This window comes from Lytechinus variegatus, chromosome 13 (assembly GCF_018143015.1).
Source record: "Lytechinus variegatus isolate NC3 chromosome 13, Lvar_3.0, whole genome shotgun sequence".
In the NCBI taxonomy this organism is placed as follows: Eukaryota; Metazoa; Echinodermata; class Echinoidea; order Temnopleuroida; family Toxopneustidae; genus Lytechinus; species Lytechinus variegatus.
In genome coordinates this window covers 12,627,665-12,647,894 of record NC_054752.1, presented here as the reverse complement: position 1 = coordinate 12,647,894, position 20,230 = coordinate 12,627,665, and the positions used below count along the sequence as shown (strand labels likewise).

The 20,230-nt window shown below is 37.2% G+C and overlaps 1 protein-coding gene across 1 annotated transcript; it reads left to right on the top strand.

The window, feature by feature from the left end:
* Positions 1-2,096: 2,096 nt before the first annotated feature.
* Positions 2,097-16,489, top strand: LOC121426882 (echinoidin-like). Its single transcript, XM_041623286.1, has 3 exons — positions 2,097-2,340; positions 14,852-15,026; positions 15,724-16,489. The coding sequence occupies exons 1-3, from the start codon at positions 2,204-2,206 to the stop codon at positions 15,955-15,957; spliced, it is 546 nt and encodes a 181-aa protein (XP_041479220.1). The 5' UTR covers positions 2,097-2,203; the 3' UTR covers positions 15,958-16,489.
* Positions 16,490-20,230: the final 3,741 nt, after the last annotated feature.

Below are 20,230 nucleotides of genomic sequence, written 5' to 3'. Positions count from 1 at the left end.
ACTTTTTAGTAGGCCTAAAGTTAGATCTAAAAATGATCCTTTTTGCCTTTTTACCCTGACGTTCATTGCTGTTAAAATCAATATTAAAACTTCAAATTTTACCGTACCATGTTATTCCTTTTAACTTGACTCAAAATCATATCTTGGGAAGATGTTGAAAGAGAATTACAAACAATAAAATAAATGCTGGCCTGTTTATGTCTTGGTCCGCGATCTACACGTATTTTTTATTACTAAGCGCATGCAGTCTTGCATTTAAGACCCCAATTTAGGCAAGTACCAAATTTACAAAGGCAAAACCTGCACTGTTAGAAAATTTATCCTTAAAATGAAAGAAGTTCTTGCAGCAGAGTCTAGAGAACACCAATATTCTTTCTAGATCATGTAAATTATAGGAAATTGGTATTTGGTTATGGAACCTTACAATTTCCTTTGATAAAACACCATTTTAAACAGACCTACTCTGTTAAATTGCAGAAAAATTCCTGTTTTATGAATTTACAGCATAATTCTGTTGATTTCTGCAAAATCTTTTTTTTCTGTAAAATCGTTTTTTTTTACAATGTGGCATTTTTATGTTTGAGTATTTTGAAGAAAACGGCGCCTAGTAGCTGCCAATAGGATCTTCAAAATAAAACAACATGGTAGGCATTCATTCAGAGTGTTTGCATCCCTCCTTTTTAATCAGTTTTCCTTCCAGCAGCAATTACATATCCAACTAGCCCTAATACTGCACATTTCATGTTCAGGCAACACCCCACTAATTATAGTCCCCCATATAGGCTCATGTGTTGAGATTTGAAAAAAAATCGCCCAAAATAAGTCTTTATAAAGACACCATCCAAACCTTTATCGTTCATTCAATACCCGTCAAAGGCTAAAAATATAGAAAGGGGTTTTTCTACATGGGCTGAAAATCAGACTACATGCAAACTTGGTTGCAGTCACAGTGGTTAAAGAGTTTCAAGTTCCCATAAAATCCAGCAGTAACAAATTACTACTCTCCAATATGGGACTGAACATATCCAATAGTAATCCTTCGCTATGCCCATGTGGAAAAAAAATGTTCAGATATGCACCGCTGATTTCATATTAATATTTTGCTGACCAATACGTCATTTAGGTACGGGTTTAAATTGGGAATTCCGAAATTGTCGGATCCTATTTGTGGGCGTGCGCGCGGCCTTCAGGGAACAGGGACGAGCGCAGAGGGCGCTCCATTCCAGATTTTTACAGAACAAATTGAAATGGAGATAAAATTTCATTGAAACTTGCTGTGAAAAAAAAAACCACAGGGTTAGTCATTAATTTCACATACCAAAACTTGAGAGAAGTAAGTCTTTATACCCTTCACCTCCAAAATTTAAAGGACCCTAACTTTGTGACTCGTGACATTATTGACGCTGGCAATTAAGGTGTCAAGTTAAGACCGACGAGTTACTAACTATTGTACTTGAAAATCATAAATTGAATTTTAATAAGAATAAACCACATTCCTGAAATAGCTGACCTTTGAACTTTTTTCGAAACACCCTGTATAATTCTCATTTGGAGCAGTCTCACTTGGTGCTTTTTTCTTCTTTTTTTTTTAGAATTAACTTATAACTTTTCGATTGTTCATCTGATTATTTACACAATTCTTCTTAAATTTCAACTGAATCTTTGGTGCCTCTAAAATGTAACCTTTTTCTCTTTCACTCCTGTTCAAAATCACGTTATTTCTTGGTTGACTATGATTGAAGTCACTTTTCAGTCATAACCCGATACTATCGTGAGACGTGCGCAGAATACGGATGTGCGTATCTAATCTTGAATTTCTGCTATCCATATCTGATTTGATAAAAAAAAAAACAAATGTACATCTGTTTAGAAAAATCAAAGTAGTAAGTTCAAACCGCAGATTGCTTCTTCGGTCATAACCCTTTGCTTTCGTGGCAGAGCGCAGGATACGGACGTCCGTAGCATATCTTTGCAGGAGAGATATTCAGGCGTAAACCGGAACAAGAGAATCCTTTTTAGATCGTATATGGAACTACACGAGGAAGACGTAAAAACACAGGAGCATTATTTACCACCCCCCCCCCCCAATATACAGTATGTATATATAACAAGCAGTTGCTTTGACTCGTCACCAGTATGCCAGTGGACAACTTATAGTCGCGATTTAATTGTTGGGACTTTACTGGAGTGTCATTCATTAGCAATGGGTTACCTCGTCAATGATCACTCGTTCGTCGTCATCGTCGCCTTCGTCTCGTTGTTGGCCGTGATTCCTAGCTCACAGGCCGGAGGGTGTAGCTGCCCTCCACTATGGACAGGCTTTGGTCAAAACTGCTACAGGTATGGCAACAAAATCATAAATTTAGTGATATTCTTTTTTAATTGATGCCATAAATCGCACAAAGAACTGTAAATGAGATGATGATTTGTGAGCTTTGGAAGTTTGCATGAAGGTGCTACTAGGTAAAGAGCTTTTTTATTGTGTCTAGAAAAGGACGTTTACAGCTAGACTTACAAAACAAGCTCACTCCTTGATTGGCTGTGATAAATGAACTGTCCTTGACTGAACAACTTTGGTTACCCTTCGTAATTCCGATGGTTGTTATTCTGAAGGGCCAGATGAGCTTATGCCGTGGCGTGGCGTCCGACGTCTGTCGTCCGTCCACAATTTCAAAATGCTTCTTCTTCGCCATTTCGAGTCCGAATTCAATTCTGTTTGCTTTTTTTATATGATAGCACTAGGTGGGGGATTCAAAACGTCTACACAGAATTGTCAAATTCATTAAATGTGCTAATTTATGCGCAGTTTTCAAAATTCCCAAAAGATATTCTTCTTTATTTGTTGACCAATTTTAAATATTTTTTGCTTCTATCTGGTAGAGCTTCATGAGGTTCACCAAACTTTTACACAGAATTTTGAAATTTTGACTAGAACAATTTTATGCCAATGTATGCGAAATTAATTTATGCATAATTTTAAAAATTCACATAAAATGCTTCTTCCTTATTTGTTGACCGATTTTGATTTTTTTCCTTCCATGTGGTAGAACGTTGATAAGGTTCACCAAACTTGCACACAGAATTTTTAAATTTGGAGTAGAAAATTATTTATGCTAATTTATGCGAAATTCATAAATCACAGAAAATGCCTCTTCATTTGTTGACTGAATTTAAAAATGATTCTTCATCACTTCAAGTCTGATTTCAAATCTGTTTGCTTTATATGATAGCATTAGGTAGGGGATTCAAAACTTTTACACAGAATTTTGAAACTCAATTAATATGCTAATTTATGCGTATTTTTAGAAATTCACATAAAATGCTTCTTCTTTAATTCTTGATCGATTTTGATTTTTTTTCTTCCATCTGGTAGAACTTCATGAGGTTCACCAAACTTTTACACAGAATTTTGAAATTTTCAGTAGAAAATTATTTATGATAATTTATGCGAAATTTATTCATAAATCACAGAAATGCCTCTTCTACTTTATACGTTGACCGATTTTGATTTTTTTTTCTTCCTTCTGGTAGAGCTGCATGAGGTTCACCAAACCCGTGCACAAAATTTTGAAATTTTGTCTAGAAAATTATTTATGATAATTTATGCAAAATTTATTTATAAATCACAAAACATGTTTTATCTTCTTCATTTGTTAATCAATTCAGTTTTGTTTGCTTTATATGATCGCTCGAGGTGGTAATACAAAATTTCAACACAGAATTTTAAAACTCATTAAATGTGCTAATTTATTCACATATTTTTTAAACTCACAAAACTACTTATTTATTTTTTGATTGATTTTGATTATTTTTGTTCCATCTGAGAGCAACATGAGGTTCGCCAAGGTTCTACACAGGGTATAGAAATTTTTACTAGAAAATTATTTATGCTTAATTTATATGAAATTTATTCATAGATCACAACAAAATGCTTCTATGTCATTTTTTCATCAATTTCATCTCTATATCCTCAACATGTTCAAGGAAAACTGGTGTCCAGGTTTTTCTTCCAGTAGGTCTGTCTTCTAAGATTCATGAAATCTATATAGTTCAAATTTTAATTCCAGGTAAGCATTAATAAAACCAGAAGCAAAACAAATCCAAATACATTGTTGTATACAATAACGTAAATGGTTACATCAAATTATACAAAAATGTTTATATTTCAAACAAGCAAAACATGTGTAAATAAATTAGGACAATTTCTTTATATCAATGCAAATTGTTCGCCGGCTACTTATAAGTCATTTAAGTCAAATAAGGTGACAACAATGCAAGTTTACACCACTTCCTAGAACAATGTTCATTGTTCCTTGATCATAAAAACATAAATTCATGTTTCCTTGGAATGGTGATAAATCGTACTTGTAAGAGATACGATTTCTTAAAAGGACAGTCGTGGAGGCTGGCTTTCATTTTCAACTGGTAAAACATTTTGGAATTATTTTTCAAACGAAATAATGAAATGTAAAGCATAACAAAATTTTATAGGAAGACTTTAAAAAATTCCTCTGAACGCATAATGAAAGATTATTGCATTTCCTAATGCAATACATTGATGTATTCAATAACCTCTTTTCGTGTACATTTCACATCGTTTTATGATTTGTGTATAAATCAATTGGCACATGCAATAACAGCTTAGAATAGAAAGGGGAGAGGGCTTACACTAAAAAGCAGAATTTGCAGAGAAAAGGATCGTGTGTTATTTTGGTTAATCTTGTATTATGTTCATTCATAAACATACTTTTGGTATTTCATATGTATCATTTTATATTGATGATGTTAAAAAGTTCTGATTTAATTTTAAATCAATAAATGAATTAATCTTGAATCCATCAATTCTGCATTGTTTCATAGTGAGACTAACTGAACTAAATCTAATTGAGAGCTGCCCAGGCAGGCAGGCAATCAATATGCCAGAGTCTGTTGATTTAATACTCTTGATAAGTTTGCACCAGTGAAAGAAAGACGTGTCGCAGTTTGCCCCAACGCTTTCGTATCTCACCCCTGTTTTCATTTTTTTCTGAAGATGAATCCCATGCTGCATATGGGAGTGCAAGTAATCAGGGATGTGCTTAACCGAGATTGCAGGTATAGGCACCACAAACTAAGTAATATTCCAGTCACTCGCAAAAAGTTAGCAGAGGTGATAACATTTAATTGAAACTTGCTGTGAAAACAAAATAAATCAGAGGGTTGGTTTAGAAATTTACATACCAAAACTTGGAAGAAGTAGGTTTTGTTCCCTCCACCTATACAAGGCCATGAATTTGTGACCTATGACAATCTTGACGCAAGCACTAAATTGTATCAAGTTAAGACGAACGCGTTACTTAGGATTGTACTTAAAGATCATAAGACTATGAATTCGAATTTGAATAAGTTAGAATAAACCATATTCCTGAAATAGCTATTCTTCGAACTTTGTTTAATTTTTGTTCCGAAACCTTTCTGTAAAATTATCATTTGGAGCGGTCACACTTCATGCTTTTTTAAAATCAACACAGATAATTCTTCATTAAAGAACAATTCAACCCCTAAGAAAAGTTGATTTGAATAAAAAAAGAAAAGTTCAACAAGCATTACACTAAAAATTTCATCAAAATCGGATGTAAAGAAAAGAAAGTTATGACATTTTAATGTTTCACTTAATTTCACAAAACAGTACATGTACATGCACGTCCTGGTCAGTATGCAAATGAGGAAACTGATGACGTCATCCACTCACTATCTTTTGTACTCTATTATATGAAATATGAAATATTCTAATCTCTTCATTGTCAAGAGAGAAAAAAACAATTTCTACCTGAACGTGTGGAATTAGCATTGTTAAATATTATATGGTTCAGTCAAGTTGGTCCTTATTGTCAAATATGTAATATTGAAATATTGTTTGATTCAAAAATAAAAAGAAAAGAAATAGTGAATGAGGGACATCATCGACTGTCTCATTTGCATGTCACTCAGTTGTGCATATCACTGATTTGTAAAAAAATAAGCGAAACTTTTAAATATTATAACTTACTTATTTTACATCCGATCTCGATCAAATTTTCAGCATTATGCTAGTTAGATTATTCTCTATTAATCGAATCAACATTTTTCTGGGGTGGACTTGACCTTTAAAGGACAAGTCCACCCCAACAAAAACTTGATTTGAATGAAAAGAGAAAAATTCAACAAGCATAACACTGAAAATTTCATCAAAATCGGATGTAACATAAGAAAGTTATGGCATTTTAAAGTTTCGCTTTTGTTCAACAAAATAGTTATATGAACGAGACAGTTACATCCAAATGAGAGAGTTGATGACATCACTCACTCACTATTTCTTTTGTATTTTATTATATGAAATATGAAATATTTTTATTTTCTCGTCATTGTCATGTTAAATGAAGTTTCATTCCTCCCTGAACACGTGGAATTCCAATAGTTTAATTATTGTGCTTCAGGCAAGGAGGTCCTAATCGTCGAATTCGTAAAAATGGAAATATTGTATAATTCAAACCATGGGTGTCGATCGGTATTCTTGGTTGGGGGGGGGATGATTGACAAAAATGTTCTTGTGGATGGGGATCTTTCAACATTACCCCCAATAAAATCACAAGTTAGGACATTTGGGACTGGTTGATATGCATGGTGTTCTTGGAAATTCCTTCATTGTTGTAGTGTACTATACTTGTATAATTTTTTTGAAAATTCAATTTGTGTTACAAGTAAGCCTATTCTAAACTCATACCGAGAAAACAATGACAAAAATTGACTGGACCATGTACATAGTGATCTGTTTATTGAGCATGGTGTATACACAGTCCACAGGGGCGTCGATCCATTTTTCAGATGGGGGGGGGGCAAAATTATGAATCAACGTTCCAAAGGCGCTCAATCACAAAAAACGAACAAACTCACCCACACCCCCCCACACATAGGCCTGTATATATATATATATAAATATATATGTATATATATGTATAACTCATGAGAAAGAGACACATATCTCACCTTCACCAACAATGCGAGCGCGAAGCGCGAGCTAAATTTTTTTTAGTATGTCATGAAAACAGGAAAAATGTACCTGTTTAGGTTTGTTTGTAGTAACTCATGAGGAGGGTCGATACATGTATCTCACTAGAGAGCGAGCTGAAATTTCTTTATATTCTGACCTGAAAGCTTGATATTCTAAGCATTTTTGGCACCAATGATTAAGATGGGTATCTAGAAGAACAATAGATGCGAGTGCGAGCTGAAAATTTTGATATTTTGATCTGGAAAAAAAGACGCTTTAATGGAAGATATATATCCAACCAAAGATTATTGCAAAATCAAAGTTCTTTTGAGGTTTAGAATTGAAAACGGGACATTCTATTCACCTATATAATCATGAAAAGTATGGGTATGGGTTTTTTGGTACATGATGCGAGCGCGAAGCGCGAGCTGAAAAGTTTTATATTCCAATCTGAAAAGCAGACATTTTGAGCACGATTTTAAATCAAAATTGATTTAAAATCGTGTTGGTATCTCAATCTCGCTTGCTGATTTCAGTGTAGCATTACAATCTTATTTTATTTTTTAGTTGCACATGCGGAATTATGGGGGGGGGGGCAAAACGAAATGTTTGCCCCCCAATATTTTCATTGGTGGGGCGATCGCCCCCTGCCCCCCCCCACCCAGGATCGACTCCTCTGTGTGTACAACTTCTCTCTTAAATCTAACCTGACTCGCAATATCTTTTTTCTTTTTAATGCATGATGATAAAATGCAGATTCGGACCAATTTAGACTAGCACAAATTACAACCTGTGTGGCTTCTCGTGCGCCATCGGGCTTACCGTCATTCCTTTATTTATCTTGCCACCCTTTTACTCCCGTTTATTTTTCCACCCTTTTGAATTAATGATTTATTTAAATTAATCTATTCACCACTGGTGGGATGGAACACCCTATCAACAAAAGTTGATTTTCGTTGGGGTCATTGTATGTCATGTGTTAAAAAATATCAGATACATAAACATCTCATTCTTTTTCATCTTGAACCTCCACCCATCTGTTGAATAGTCCTGAAAAGGAATGTTTTTATTTAATAACAATACACGCAAATTGCGAGGGAAACAAACTGATTGATGGCATACTATAATCATCATGATCAAACTTTTCATTTTTTCATCTTCATTATTATAAATTTTCTACCCTAAATTATTGGGGGGGGGATGATAATACAGGCCATCCCCCCACTTGAAATATTGGGGGGGGATATATCCCCCCATCCCCCCGTGATCGACACCCATGATTCAAACAATAAAAAGCAAAAGAAATAGTGAGTGAGTGACATCATTGACTCTCTCATTTGGATGTAACTGGCTCGTTCATATATTAACCATTTTGTTGAAAATAAGCGAAACTTTGAAATGTCATAACTTTCTTATTTTACATCCGATTTTGATGAAATTTTCAGCATTGTGCTTGTCTGATTTTTCCCTATTGATTCAAATCAACATTTTTCTGAGGTGGACTTGACCTTTAAAAAGTCTCCTTAAATTTCATCAGATTCTTTGGTGCCCTTGAAATTTAACCTTTTACTCATGTACTCTTGCTCAAATCATGTAATTTTCCTGTTTGACTATATTGATAACCTGATGCTTTCGTGACACGAAAGCAGGATACGGATGTGCGTAGCAAATCTTGATAGCTCGAAGGCCTGTTTCCAGTAGAGATATTTCCGTTGTAAACCGTAACTAGAGATTGTAAACACAATCCTTTTTATATCGTTTATGGAACTTTTACAAGCAAAATGTACCATTACCCCCCCCCCCTATAATGCATATATGATAAACAGTTGCTTGGACTCGTCAATTTGTATCAACCATCACCAGTATATGCCAGTAAAGAACTTATAGCCGCGATTTGTTGGGACGTAACTGGAGTGCCATTAATTAGCAATGGGTAACCTCGTCAATGATCGCTCGTTCGTCGTCATCGTCGCCTTCGTCTCGTTGTTGGCCGTGACTCCTCTCTCATACCGTGTTTACACAGTGACACGGCTCGGGGGTTCGACACGCAAGCCGTGCTCAACACGGCAATTTTATGCTGTGTAAACGCGATCAGTGTGATCCGCGAGCCGTGTCGAACACGGCTTTTTTGATCCGCCAAAATCGTAGGTTTCAACCCGCGAGCCGAGTCAGACTCGGCAATTTTTTCGTGTGTAAACAGAAAGCCGTGTCGAACTCTCTTGACCAGGTCACTGCGCGCGCTTTCACTTTTGGCATTGTTGTTGTTCGCACGGACAAGATTCGATTCCGGCGGTGAATTTCCCGCGTTTAATTTGCGATGTCATAACTCTTCTTCCGTTCGAGATCCGCGAGCCGTGTTGAATTCGCCTTTTTATATGTACGTATAAACGCGATCTCTGATCCTTCTTCGCAGTGTTCAACCCGGCTCGCGGATTCAACACCCGAGCCGAGTCAATGTGTAAACACGGTATCACAAGCCGGAGGGTGTAGCTGCCCTCCCCTATGGACCGGATTCGGCCAACACTGCTACAGGTATGGCAACAAAATCGCCCATTTTGAATTTTTTCACAGATGCCGTAAATCGCACAAAAAAATGTGAAAGAGGTGATGGTTCTTTGAGCTTTCAAAGTTTTTTATGATGGTGCGGCTAGGTAAAAAGTGCTTCAATTTGGTGAGTCGGTAAAGGAAGTTTTATTTACAACTAGAGACATGTCTTACATAACAATTTCACTCCTTGATTGCCTGCATGTGATGAACTATCCTGGACTTTACAACTTTAAACCTCCGTTTACATATCCATTTAGATTTACCTAATAAAGAAAAATTATGGGTATTTACACTGGTGGATCTGGGGGGGAGGGCACAGCCGGCCTGTGCCCTACTTTTGAGAAGCAAAATCAAAATTTATAATGTAAAAATGTCGTTGAAACAGAAATGTGCCCTTTTTGTGGCTTGTCAATTTTTTCCTCTGAAAATGTGCCCCTTACCCCCCCCCCCCTTAGGAAAATCCTGGATCCGTCCCTGTGTATTTACATACAGCAGAGATAACGGAATTATATCGACATACATAGAATGTGAATATTTTAAAGGTCAAGCCCACCCCAGAAAATGTTGATATGAATAAATAGAGAAAAATCAAACTAGCATAAATTTCATCAAAATCGGATATAAAAGAGCATGACATTCTAAAGTTTTCACAAAACAGTGTCAACTCAGTGACATGCAAGTGAGACGGGTAATGGTGTTCCTCACTATTTTTTTATTGTTTGAATTATACAACATTTTATTTTTTTTACATATTTGACAATGACCAACTTAACTGAACCATAGTATCAAACTGCTAATTCCACATTTCCAGGGAGGAATCAATTGGTGCTTCACCTGACTATGAGGAGAAAATTAGAAAATTTCATATATCACATAATAGAATACAAAATAGATAGTGAGTGGATGACGTCATCAGTCTCCTCATTTGCATACCGACCAGGATGTGAAATTTTGTGAAATTAAGCGAAACTATGAAATATTAAATCTTTCTAATAATAGGCGATTTTGATGAAATTTTCGGTGTTATGCTTGTTGCATTTTTCTCCTTTCAGTCAAATCAACTTTTTGTTGAGGTGGACTTGTCCTATAATGGACTAAATTCGGGGGGGGGGGGCATTTTTTAAAATTAAAACTTGGCTATAACGCTCGAGCTTGAACAAACGACAGAAATGAAAGAACTTACCTCAGTCACGTTTTCTCTACGGCTGCCGTACGGTGCTATACATTTGTATTCACCATGTTCACCCAAGTATTATGTAACTGGTACAAAAATGTTAAAACGGCTATTTTTAGACTCGCCGTACTGCCGACTTGCCGTAGAGCAAATGTGACCGAGGTATCTTGGAACAGGGACGTGTATGGTTGGAGTGAATGTAAAGAATGGAAAAATAATGGAATTTTGATGACCTAGGCCCCTGTTATGCTTTGGATCGAGCCGCCGATGCAAATTTGTTGTCGCCTCGAGAATATGGGGACATCCCGATATTCCGCGGGGTCTAGGTCCATTATTTTTAACATTTTTTTTAATTTCTCAGTCTTGGACTGCGTCATGCTGTTTTTATAAGAGGGGTGTTTCGCGAGTAAGTCAAACCGTCTCCGTGCTGGGTGCGTCCTCACTCCACTTTCGACGTATATTATGTCTACACCTAGACTGTTGGAACCGTGTGAGGATGATTAAGAATAGAGTTCTGAAAATATATGGCCGAATTAATATAGGCCTACGCGTGAAAGTGGACTTAGTCCGGCCCCTGAGGCGCCTCGACATAACGTGTATTAGCTCACTTTTTTAATTCCCGGGACTGGACCGAGTCCATCAAAAAGGCGACGTTTCTTCTGAACAATTAAAACCCCCACACCCTTCCAGAGCCCTGAGTTTCCACCATTGGCGGCGGAAACCAAAAATTTTAGGAGGGGACAACAAAAAAAATTTTGACAAAAGAAAAAAAAAAGGTTCTCAACCCAAAAATTTGAGGGAAAAAAAGATCATCAACCAAAAATCTAGGGGGGGACCGTCCCCCCCTCCTAAAATTTAGGGGGGGACACGTCCCCCCCCCGCTTCCGCCGCCTATGGTTTCCACCCGTTTGAACACTGAATAATTCTCAGTGTCATTTTCATCTGCAATTTTTTTTTAAATCGAATTCAGTTTTGGGCCACGTCTGTGAAGGCCCTAAACCGCAAATTGCACCTAAACCGCAAATCGCCGCCTAAGCTTGTAGAAAAAAAAATAGTCTTGTTTGCTCAATAGCAATGCACTCTTTGTAAACTGTTACATTTTCATCTTCTTCTCAAGAACGGCTGGTCCAATCTTGACCAAACTTGGTAGGAATCATCCCTATGCGTAGGGGATGCAAATTTGTTCAAGGGATACCTGTAGCCCCCATGGGGATCCTGGGGGAGGGCCCCCAAGGGAGAAAACACTGTAAATTTCAAAAATCTTCTTCTCCAGATCCAGTAGAACAGTCAAGTTGTTTTGTGTGTAGATACCGTAATAGGCGAAGAATAAAGTTGTTCATGCCAGTTCCTGGGGTGCCCCCCTTGGGGCCCTGTTGGGGCTTAAAAGTCGGGGTGGGGCACTTAAATATGTTTTTCTTGTTTCAAAATGGATGGTCAGATATCATTCAAACCTGGTAGGAATTATGCTTAGGTGTAGGGGACACAAAGTTGTTCAAGGGATACCTGTAGCCCCCATGGGGGCCCAGGGGGAGGGCCCCCAAGGTGGAAACCCTGTGAATTTCAGAAATCTTCTTCTTCAGATCCAGTAGAACAGTCAAGTTGTTTGGTGTGTAGACACCTTAATAGGTGAAGAACAAAAGTTGTTCATGCCAGTTCCAGGGGTGGCCCCCTTGGGGTCCTGTGGCGGCTTAAAATTAGGGGGTGGGGCACTTTAAGGAAAATCCTATTTTTTTCTTCTTTTTCAAAATAGATGGTCAAATTTTATCCAAACCTGGCTGAAATTATGCTTAGGGGTAGGGGACGCACAGGTGTTTCAATGGTACCCCCTGGACCATGTGGGAGGCATCCAGAGGCAAAACTGTAAATTTCTACTTCTCCTTCTCCAGTTTCAGAAATGGAAGTTGTGTCATGCATAGAATCTTATTGGGTGAAAAATTAAGAGTTCTTCATGACAGCTCCTAGGATGACCCCCTTGGGGCCCTGTGGGGGTTTCGAGTTGGGGGTGGGGCATTTCAATTTCATCAATACCTATTCTTTTGCTACTTGCTTTTATTTCTCTGAACTTGAATACCATCAGCAAACTGTTCACATAAACGTAATTATATTGACAATATCACCACAGATTTTTTTTTGGTATTCTCCCGCTAAAAAGAAGTGAAATATGACAACTGGGACTATAGTCGTGACTTTCATCATGGAATATAGCTTTGAAGTACGAATCACTTACAGTCAATCACTTCGGATGACATGCCCTTATCGCTTTCAAAGGACAGTCACTCAATTATGAAAATATTGTTCTCTCAAGGTAGGCCACCGATTGCTGTCATTTCAACAGAATGCTAAATTTAACATGTTTTTCTTGAATGGTGATAAAGGAACTTTGGATTTCAAATTATTTAATTGCAATAATTTTTGGTTGTTGGAATCAGGGCTGCACAGAAGTTAAAAAAATGCACATGAATATAATAGTAAACCATGTTTTTGTATCTTGTTCAATACCAAAATCTCTTCAAAGAAATTAACTTTATATTGTTGGTTAATTGTAAATAAATAAACTATAAATTACTACTACTTCTAATACTACTACTACTACTACTACTACTACTACTACTACTACTACTACTACTACTACTACTACTACTACTACTACTACTCCTACTACTACTACTCCTACTACTACTACTACTATTACGACTACTACTACTACTTCTACTACTACTACTACTAAAACTACTACTACTACTACTCTTACTGCTACTACTACTTCTACTACTGCTACTCCTACTACTACTACTACTATTTCGTACTGATTATGACTATAATAATATGAGTACATGGCTTCATTACCCTCGTAACATTTTGTATTAAAGTTTAAAAGATTATATAAATATTTTAAAAATTATTTATAGCGATTCTTTCTTTATTTTCCCCCTTTCATTTCTTCCCTTTTCCTTTTCCTTTGATTAAACCTACAGGCGTTAGATTATACTAGGGGAGAATTAGGGATACACAAAAAAAACACCAAAAAAAAAAACACACAAAAAAACGGCACTATGTACAGCCCAAGTTGCCCAACTCCCGCCATAACCAAAAGTCCAACACCAACAAACAAGAAGAATAATAATGATAGCCTTTAGGGCCCCATGGGAGACCAACTTTATGTTGAAAGAGCACCCTGGTGAAATATTTAAAAAATAAATAAACAAACAAATAAATAAATAAATACGTGTATCAACAACAACATTTCTCATAAAAATGAGATCAGCGCCCTAGTTCTAATTCCTCACTCTTCAACCTCTATCCTTCTGCGATTTATGTTTGCCGCCCTCTGTGTTCACGCCTCTTACGCGCGCACGGTCCTTGTTAATATTCTACATGCTTAGGCGGCAATTTGCGGTTTAGGTGCAATTTGCGGTTTAGGGCCTTAACACACGTCGCTGAAAGCCCGGTACGCCGCTTAAAACTCCCAATTATCGCACGTCTACACTTCATTATTAGAGGACAAGTCCACCCCAACAAAAACTTGATTTGAATAAAAAGAGAAAAATTCAACAAGCACAACACTGAAAATTTCATCAAAATCGGATGTAAAATAAGAAAGTTGTGGCATTTTAAAGTTTCGCTTATTTTCAACAAAATAGTTATATGAACGAGCCAGTTACATCCAAAATGAGAGAGTTGATGACATCACTCACTCACTATTTCTTTTGTATTTTATTATATGAAATATGAAATATTTTGATTTTCTCGTCATTGTCATGTAAAACGAAGTTTCATTCCTCCCTAAACACGTGAAATTCCATTATTTTAACATTTTGTGCTTCACGCAAGGATGTCCTAATTGTCAAATTCGTAAAAATTGAAATATTGTATAATTCAAAAAATAAAAAACAAAAGAAATAGTGAGTGAGTGACATCATCGACTCTCATTTGGATGTAACTGGCTCGTTCATATAACTATTTTGTTGAAAATAAGCGAAACTTTGAAATGTCATAACTTTCTTATTTTACATCCGATTTTGATGAAATTTTCAGCATTGTGCTTGTCTGATTTTTCTATATTGATTCAAATCAACGTTTTTCTGATGTGGACTTGACCTTTAAGTTTAATTTCATTTCAGGTTCTTCTCGATGAATGTAACTTGGTTTGAAGCGGAGAACCGCTGTCGTGATTTCACTGTCCCGTGCTCTGACGGGAGTACTGATGGTCTGTTTCAGGGACATCTCGTCTCGGTTCATTCCCGGGAAGAATACTCCTTCTTAACCACGATGTACGAGTCAGTCAGAGTAAAGCGGGTAAGAGATGGACTCCATTCTTAAATTCATTGGCAGCAATATCGAATCTGTCTCTCTGATCAACCTACGGGCGTCGGTCCAGTGGGGCGGGGGTGGGGGGCTACTCTGAGAATAGGGAACACACATGGATCTGAGGGACTTGGTCATGGAGGATCATCTGATATCAGGGAGTTTTCGATTTGCATGTCGACTAGTGGACTGCGACGACAGTACGTCATTATAGTCTGATTTGTGTTGACGGTACACAAAGTCAATCGAGCACATGATTGGGAGACACTGAGCATGTGCAAGCCATTCCTAACACGTCAACTTCATGATGACGGTCACCGTGGATTTTGCTCAGATCACGCTCTTCTAAATGTAGTGAACATCCAGGCAAATCCTTGCCCATTGATTGAAGCCACGTGTTGATTTAGTCCAGCGGTTCTGTATACCGTAAACTCAAAGCAGACTATTATGACGCACTTTCGTCGCAGTCCACTAGTCGACGTGCAAATCGAAAACCCGCTATTGTTACTAGGGGTGCTGTGACAATAAATTCTCAGCATCCCCAGAAATACAATAATCATGCATAGTTGGCCAGGTTCCTGGGACTGTGGTGCACACACCGCCTTATACACCGGAAGCCATGTATTTCGTAGAATTTGGCCTGACTTAATTTACGCGTAAGTATCGTTGATTGCCTTTTTTTCGCCAGATTGGTGTATCAAACTGGGTCTGGATCGGTTTACACGACCGAGGTACGGAGAACACGTTTGAATGGATCGACGGGACCGAAGTGGAGTATACCCCCTGGACCCCTGGGCAACCCAACAACTACCAAGAACAGGATTGTATTGTATTCAGACAAGAGGATGAATATCAATGGCATGATGTGTCCTGCGACTACGATAGAGTGGAAGCATACATTTGTAAAATTCCGAAATGGTAGCCATCAGCGAAATAAGAAATAGCAACGACAAAATTACGTAGCGTCAAATTAGTTGGCTTGTTCTCATTTTCAGATCGAGTACGGTATATGTGATTCTTATTTAGTGGATGGAAACCCAGATTTTCCTTTTGTTCTTGTGACATTGAATTTTTATATCATCACAAATTTTGCATCTGCAATAGCGCCATCTATTGGCCTTTCCGAGGTGCTAAATAAGAATTGAAAGGTATTTTTTTTCGATATCAGATATGCAATAGTGGTTATCATATCAAAATTCTAGAAATCGTCGGGCATCCCACCCCCCCCCCCCTCCTGTTCAACATAGGCCTTTATCTTTGGTCATTTAGAACCGAAATTTCAGATAGGAAAGGCGAATAAATGATGAATCCAATCTAATTGAATTTAATTTACTAGAACGTCAATGACAATTCGCCAATATCTTATTCAAAACAAGAAGTACAAAAATATAAACATAAAGCCCCAGTCACATATCAACACGGATCCTCACGGATCAACACGGCAATGCCGGCATGATCCGGGGAGGTCCGGGATATATTTGCCCCGGATGACTGTAAACACGGCATCAACACGGCAGCTTCACACGGACCATGCCGGCAGAGCACGTCGTCAACACGGACCAACACGTCAGCAACACAGACCTACACGTCAGCAACACGGACCAACACGTCAGCAACACGGACCAACACGTCAGCGACAAGGACCAACACGGACCAACACGTCAGCTACACGGATCAACACGTCAGCTACACGGACCAACACGTCAGCTCAAGGATCAACACGGCAGCTTTATTGACCAGCACGGCAAATTAAATCTGCTCATAGTAATGAGCTGATATTTATTTATTTATTCATTTTTGTCATCCTTGTCGCAACATTATATTATGATGTTTTTAAAAAAGATATCAAAACTCAAAACTTCCTTAACCAGTAAAAACGCTGTTAATTGTTATACAACACAGTTTACGGTTTTAACAGTAGTGTTAAGTACTTCAAATCTTGAACGACAAATTTAATTTCGATTCGATTCACTAGCATACCTACGGGGGCAGAGGGAGGGGGCAGTTTGTCCCCCCCCCCCCCCTGACGAGCCACCACCCATATTTGTGATTGAAAACTTTTTTTTTGCTTGTCAATTTTTTTTTCGGGTACGAAATCCTTTATTTGTGATTGAAAACCGTTTTTTTATTTTCTTTTTTGGCTTGTCAATTTTTTTGGCGAACGATTTTGCCCCCCCCCCCCGTGGAAAATCCTAGGGGGGGGGGGAAATCCTAGGTAAGCCACTGATTTGATATTTTATTTGATATCACTTTATTGAAATCACAATAAAGGAAAGAAATTTACAAAGTCAATAGAAAACATAATCAAAATTAAGATAGGCCCAGGTCCTGACACATAACTATCGATGAAGGGTAGTAGTATAAAACTTAATGTACAATTTCGATGTAACAGGTACATAACATATACATATAACATATTAAAAAAATGAAATGTGAAATAATAATAACAGACAAAGTTGGGGTAAATATTAGAAAAAATAGAAGAAATTATTCATACATGCACTAAGTTTACAAATATTAGGTTGGGGCCAATCTCCAAAGCGTAAGAAAATATCCTGAATTATTTAATCATCCATTTAATCATAAATAAATTAAGCATGTTTGTGTCAACTATTTAACAACTACTGAAAAGTTCATAAAGTAAATAGCATTGTAATGATTTTGATGGGAAAAAGAACACGGACTGCCAAGGATACTCCAGGCAGCCACACGGACCTACACGGCAGGTACACGGACCTACACGGCAGCTACACGGACCTACACGGCAGCCACACGGACTTACACGGACCATCCCGGATGGCTTTGCCAACCCGGCAGTCCACGGATGACGCCGGATGTTTTTGACAGTCAAAAACTGCCGTGTTGGCCTCCCGGACGTTCAAGGACCAACACGGACCACCCCGGACCTCCAAGGATGCCCAAGGCGCCAACACGGATCTCTCCCCGGACCACCCCGGATCAGATCCGGGACGGTCCGGGGTGGTCCGGGCTCTATATGTGACTGGGGCTTTATACCAAACTAAATGTTGTCTTTTGTTGAGTCATCCCAGAACGCCGAATACAAGATTTTGATTTCTTTTATACAACTGGGTGGCAAATTATGTGATATGGTCCCATAATCACAAAGGTATGAACATGTTTCCATTACTTACACCTCTCCATCCAAGCTTGGTACGTGCAGTCATGACAAGAACTGTCCGTCGAGCTATACTGCACATGGCTGAAGGTGCACAGAATGCAGACATGCACGTAACCTGACGGGCATCAATTTAACGGCAGATCTTGATCTGCTAGACCTTAATTACAGATAATGAATCTTTCAACATTTGAATGCTTATAAAACGAATAAATGTGAACAATGATAATTATTATGTACAAACTAGACAAAAATACGGAACTTTTCAAGATGATTTTATGATGTATTAAAAATTGCTTTAATTCATTTCCTTGTAGTTATTGTTTAGGCCAAATGTATAAAACAAAAGCTGGTTTGTGATTATAAAATTATATACATGTACAATAAAATTCAGTAATTGTCACCTCATATTAAATTAAAGTGCCGTGAATATTTTGTGGGACGTATTAGTCCGGATAGAGCTTCATAATTATATGACGCAAATACATCTTCATTTTTTATTGTTTGAATTATACAATATTTCAATTTTTACGAATTTGATGATTAGGACCTCATTGCCTGAAGCATTAAATGTTAAAATAATGGAATTCCACGTGTTCATGGAGGAAAGAAACTTCATTTTACATGACAATGACGAGAAAATCAAAATATTTCATATTTCATATATTAAAATACAAAAGAAATAGTGAATGAGTGATGTCATCAACTCTCTCATTTGGATGTAACTGGCTCGTTCATATAACTATTTTGTTGAAAATAAGCGAAAATTTAAAATGCCATAACTTTCTTATTTTACATCCGATTTTGATGAAATTTTCAGTGTTATGCTTGTTGAATTGTTCTCTTTTTATTCAAACAAGTTTTTGTTGGGGTCGACTTGTCCTTTAAGTTCCTAAAATATGGTACTGAAAGCTTGGTTGACAAAGAATGATTAACGATACGGGCTGGAGCGGTGCTGGCTTTTCCCTTGTCAAAGTTTTCTCTCTCTCTCTCTCCCACCACCCCCCCCCCGGGCTTTTGTCTCATTTTCTTCTCGTCTCAATTTTTCAACTTCTCCGTCCATCCCTCACTGTTAGAAAAAATAAAAGAAGTTCCTGCAGCAGAGTCTCGAGAACACCTGTAATCTTACCGAATTTCGTAATAATCATTCTGTAAATTCATAAAACAAGAATTTTTCTGCAATTTAACAGAACAGGTCTGTTTAAAAAGGGGAAAAGGGTGTTTTATTCAAGGAAATTTGTAAGATTCCATACATCAAATACCAATTTCCTGTAAGATTACGCAATTCGGTAAGATTACAGGTGTTCTCGAGACTCTGCTGCAGGAACTTCTTTTATTTTTTTCTAACAGTGCTGGTTCCCTCTCCACTTTTCATGCATTTTTTAATTTTTTGTATGTCCTGTTCTTGTTTAATCGACTATAATTATCTTGTTCTTGCAAGTTCCTTTTAGTGTTTTGTCTCATATTGTCCAAATTGTTTTGCCTTGTCATATCTAGTTATTATCCAGCCCTACATGTATTTTAATTTTGGAGGGATATCTGATTTTTCTGTCAGTGTAATTTCTTTTTATTTTGAGTATGACAATAAATTTTGAATATCTGAGTAAAAGTCATGACAGTCATAATTACTATTCCATGAACCGATATGATTGACTTGTATATTTATTAATATTCCAAATTTGTATCAAATATGTCACTGCTACATTCATTCAAGAGAACCTTCCTTAAAAAAACTACGCTCTATTCGAGGTTGCCATTTCATGTCATTGTATCGGTTATTTAGTAAATTTGTTTTTGAAAATTTGAAATGAAGAGAATTATTCATCAATCAATCAATCACGAAATTGCCTTACTCTCACTCAAAGTGAAAGGGGCCTTTTGTATCGTGTAAATGTTCGAACGATAATCAAAGTTTCTAGCTCAAAGATTGAACAATTCAAAATGAGTATTCCCCCATGTCCAACTTAATATTGTATTTAGGCGAATTAGAAACAATGATAATTATAACGTTTACACCAAATCTGCATAAAAATTGTTATCCTACTTTCTCCCGAGCTCC